General features: G+C 44.9%; 1 protein-coding gene across 1 annotated transcript; it reads left to right on the top strand.

Moving 5' to 3' along the window:
* Positions 1-253: 253 nt before the first annotated feature.
* LOC311613074 (olfactory receptor 6K6-like) lies at positions 254-1,204 on the top strand (the record flags this gene model as incomplete). Its single annotated transcript, XM_084866544.1, has 1 exon — positions 254-1,204. Exon 1 carries the CDS (start codon positions 257-259, stop codon positions 1,202-1,204), a length of 948 nt encoding a protein of 315 aa, XP_084722670.1. The 5' UTR covers positions 254-256.
* Positions 1,205-1,754: the final 550 nt, after the last annotated feature.

Genomic DNA, 1,754 nt, shown 5'->3' with positions numbered 1-1,754 from the left:
ACATAAGGAACTGATTAAAAGGGTAATGGTATTAAAAAGGTTGAGAACCAGTGACTCAGGGCTCCAAAAGCAAATATTTGAGCTTTTTCTCTCACTTTAAGTACAACTGAGAAATATTTCTAACTGGCCTGTTTAGGGCCCCAGAATTAGCTTAAGTAACTGATTACAGAAAAGAGTGAAGCACTTTGCAATGAATAATCACCATCCCATTTCCAGGAGTTTGTCCCCTTTCTCCCCTCCACAGATTACACAGTCTATGGCCAGTGGGAATCAGACCATGGTCACTGACTTTGTCTTCTCTGTCTTCCTGAATCTGCATGAACGTGGACTGTTATTCTTCATTCCATTGCTTCTCATCTACGGATTTATCATAACTGGGAACCTAGTGATATTCATTGTCATCCAGCTGGACACGGCCCTGCACACCCCCATGTATTTCTTCATCAGTGTCCTCTCCTTCCTGGAGATCTGGTATACCACAACCACCATCCCCAAGATGCTATGCAATCTGGTCAGCGAGCAGAAGAGCATTTCCCTGGCTGGCTGCCTCATGCAGATGTACTTCTTCCACTCTCTTGGTATCACAGAAGGCTGTGTCCTCACAGCGATGGCCATTGACAGATACATAGCCATCTGCAATCCTCTCCGTTACCCAACTATCATGACTTCCAATCTTTGCATCCAGCTGACAGCTGGCTCCTGCCTCTGTGGCTTCCTCCTCGTACTCCCAGAGATTGTGTGGATTGCCACCCTGCCTTTCTGTGGCTCCAATGAGATCCATCAGATCTTCTGTGACTTCACGCCTGTGCTGAGCTTGGCCTGCACGGACACATCCTTGGTGGTCATTGTGGATGCCATACATGCAGTGGAGATCCTGTCCTCCTTCATGGTCATTGCCCTCTCCTACATCCGGATCATCATGGTGATTCTGCGGATGCCCTCAGCCGAGAGCCGTCACAAGGCCTTCTCTACCTGTGCTGCCCACATTGCAGTGTTCCTGCTGTTCTTAGGCAGTGTGGCTGTCATGTATTTGCGCTTCTCGGCCACCTACTCAGTGTTTTGGGACACAGTTATCGCTGTCACCTTTGTTATCCTGGCTCCCTTCCTCAACCCCATTATCTACAGCTTGAGAAACAAGGATATAAAAATTGCTATACAGAAGCTTTTCTGCTCTCAGAAGAGAGCAGGAAGGATTGGGAGCTAGATTTAGATCCTAGAGAGTGAAAAACTTTCTGGAAGTTCAGCATTTTACATTCTATGACTTGTTTATGATTATGCTTTTTCTATTGCTACAGATACTTGTTCTATTATTATAAATAAAAATTATAAACTACTGTGTCCAGGTCATTGGTGGCCATTCCATAGCCTGTTTACATTAAGACCCTACCATAGATATGTTAGCGGAAGCAGCATACTTGGTTTTCCTGCTTTTATAACACAGGTTAGTGTCTTCTTAATACTCTCCCCTCTGGGCTTCTGTCTGCTCTTCTGTAGTTCCACATGCGGGTGAGGCTAGAGAACAGGATAGAGGTGACATCATAGTTCTGAAAACTGCTAATGTTAACTTTCCTCCAGTCTTCTTTCCAGTAAGAAAGCACTGCTGTTCATCATGCCATGGTAACAATTTCCTGAGCCTAGAAAGAAACAATCTGAACTTTCAGCTGATTTAGTCCATAAACTCAATGCAGTGGCCATGGACTGGCAATGTACACCATGTGTTATAGCATTTTGGGCCCAATGAAGTGATATAAAGT

Source organism: Pipistrellus hanaki (assembly GCF_964339955.1).
Source record: "Pipistrellus hanaki genome assembly, chromosome: 18".
NCBI lineage: Eukaryota > Metazoa > Chordata > Mammalia > Chiroptera > Vespertilionidae > Pipistrellus > Pipistrellus hanaki.
The sequence above is the reverse complement of the archived record's forward strand: the minus strand, read 5'-3'. Positions and strand labels throughout refer to the sequence as shown.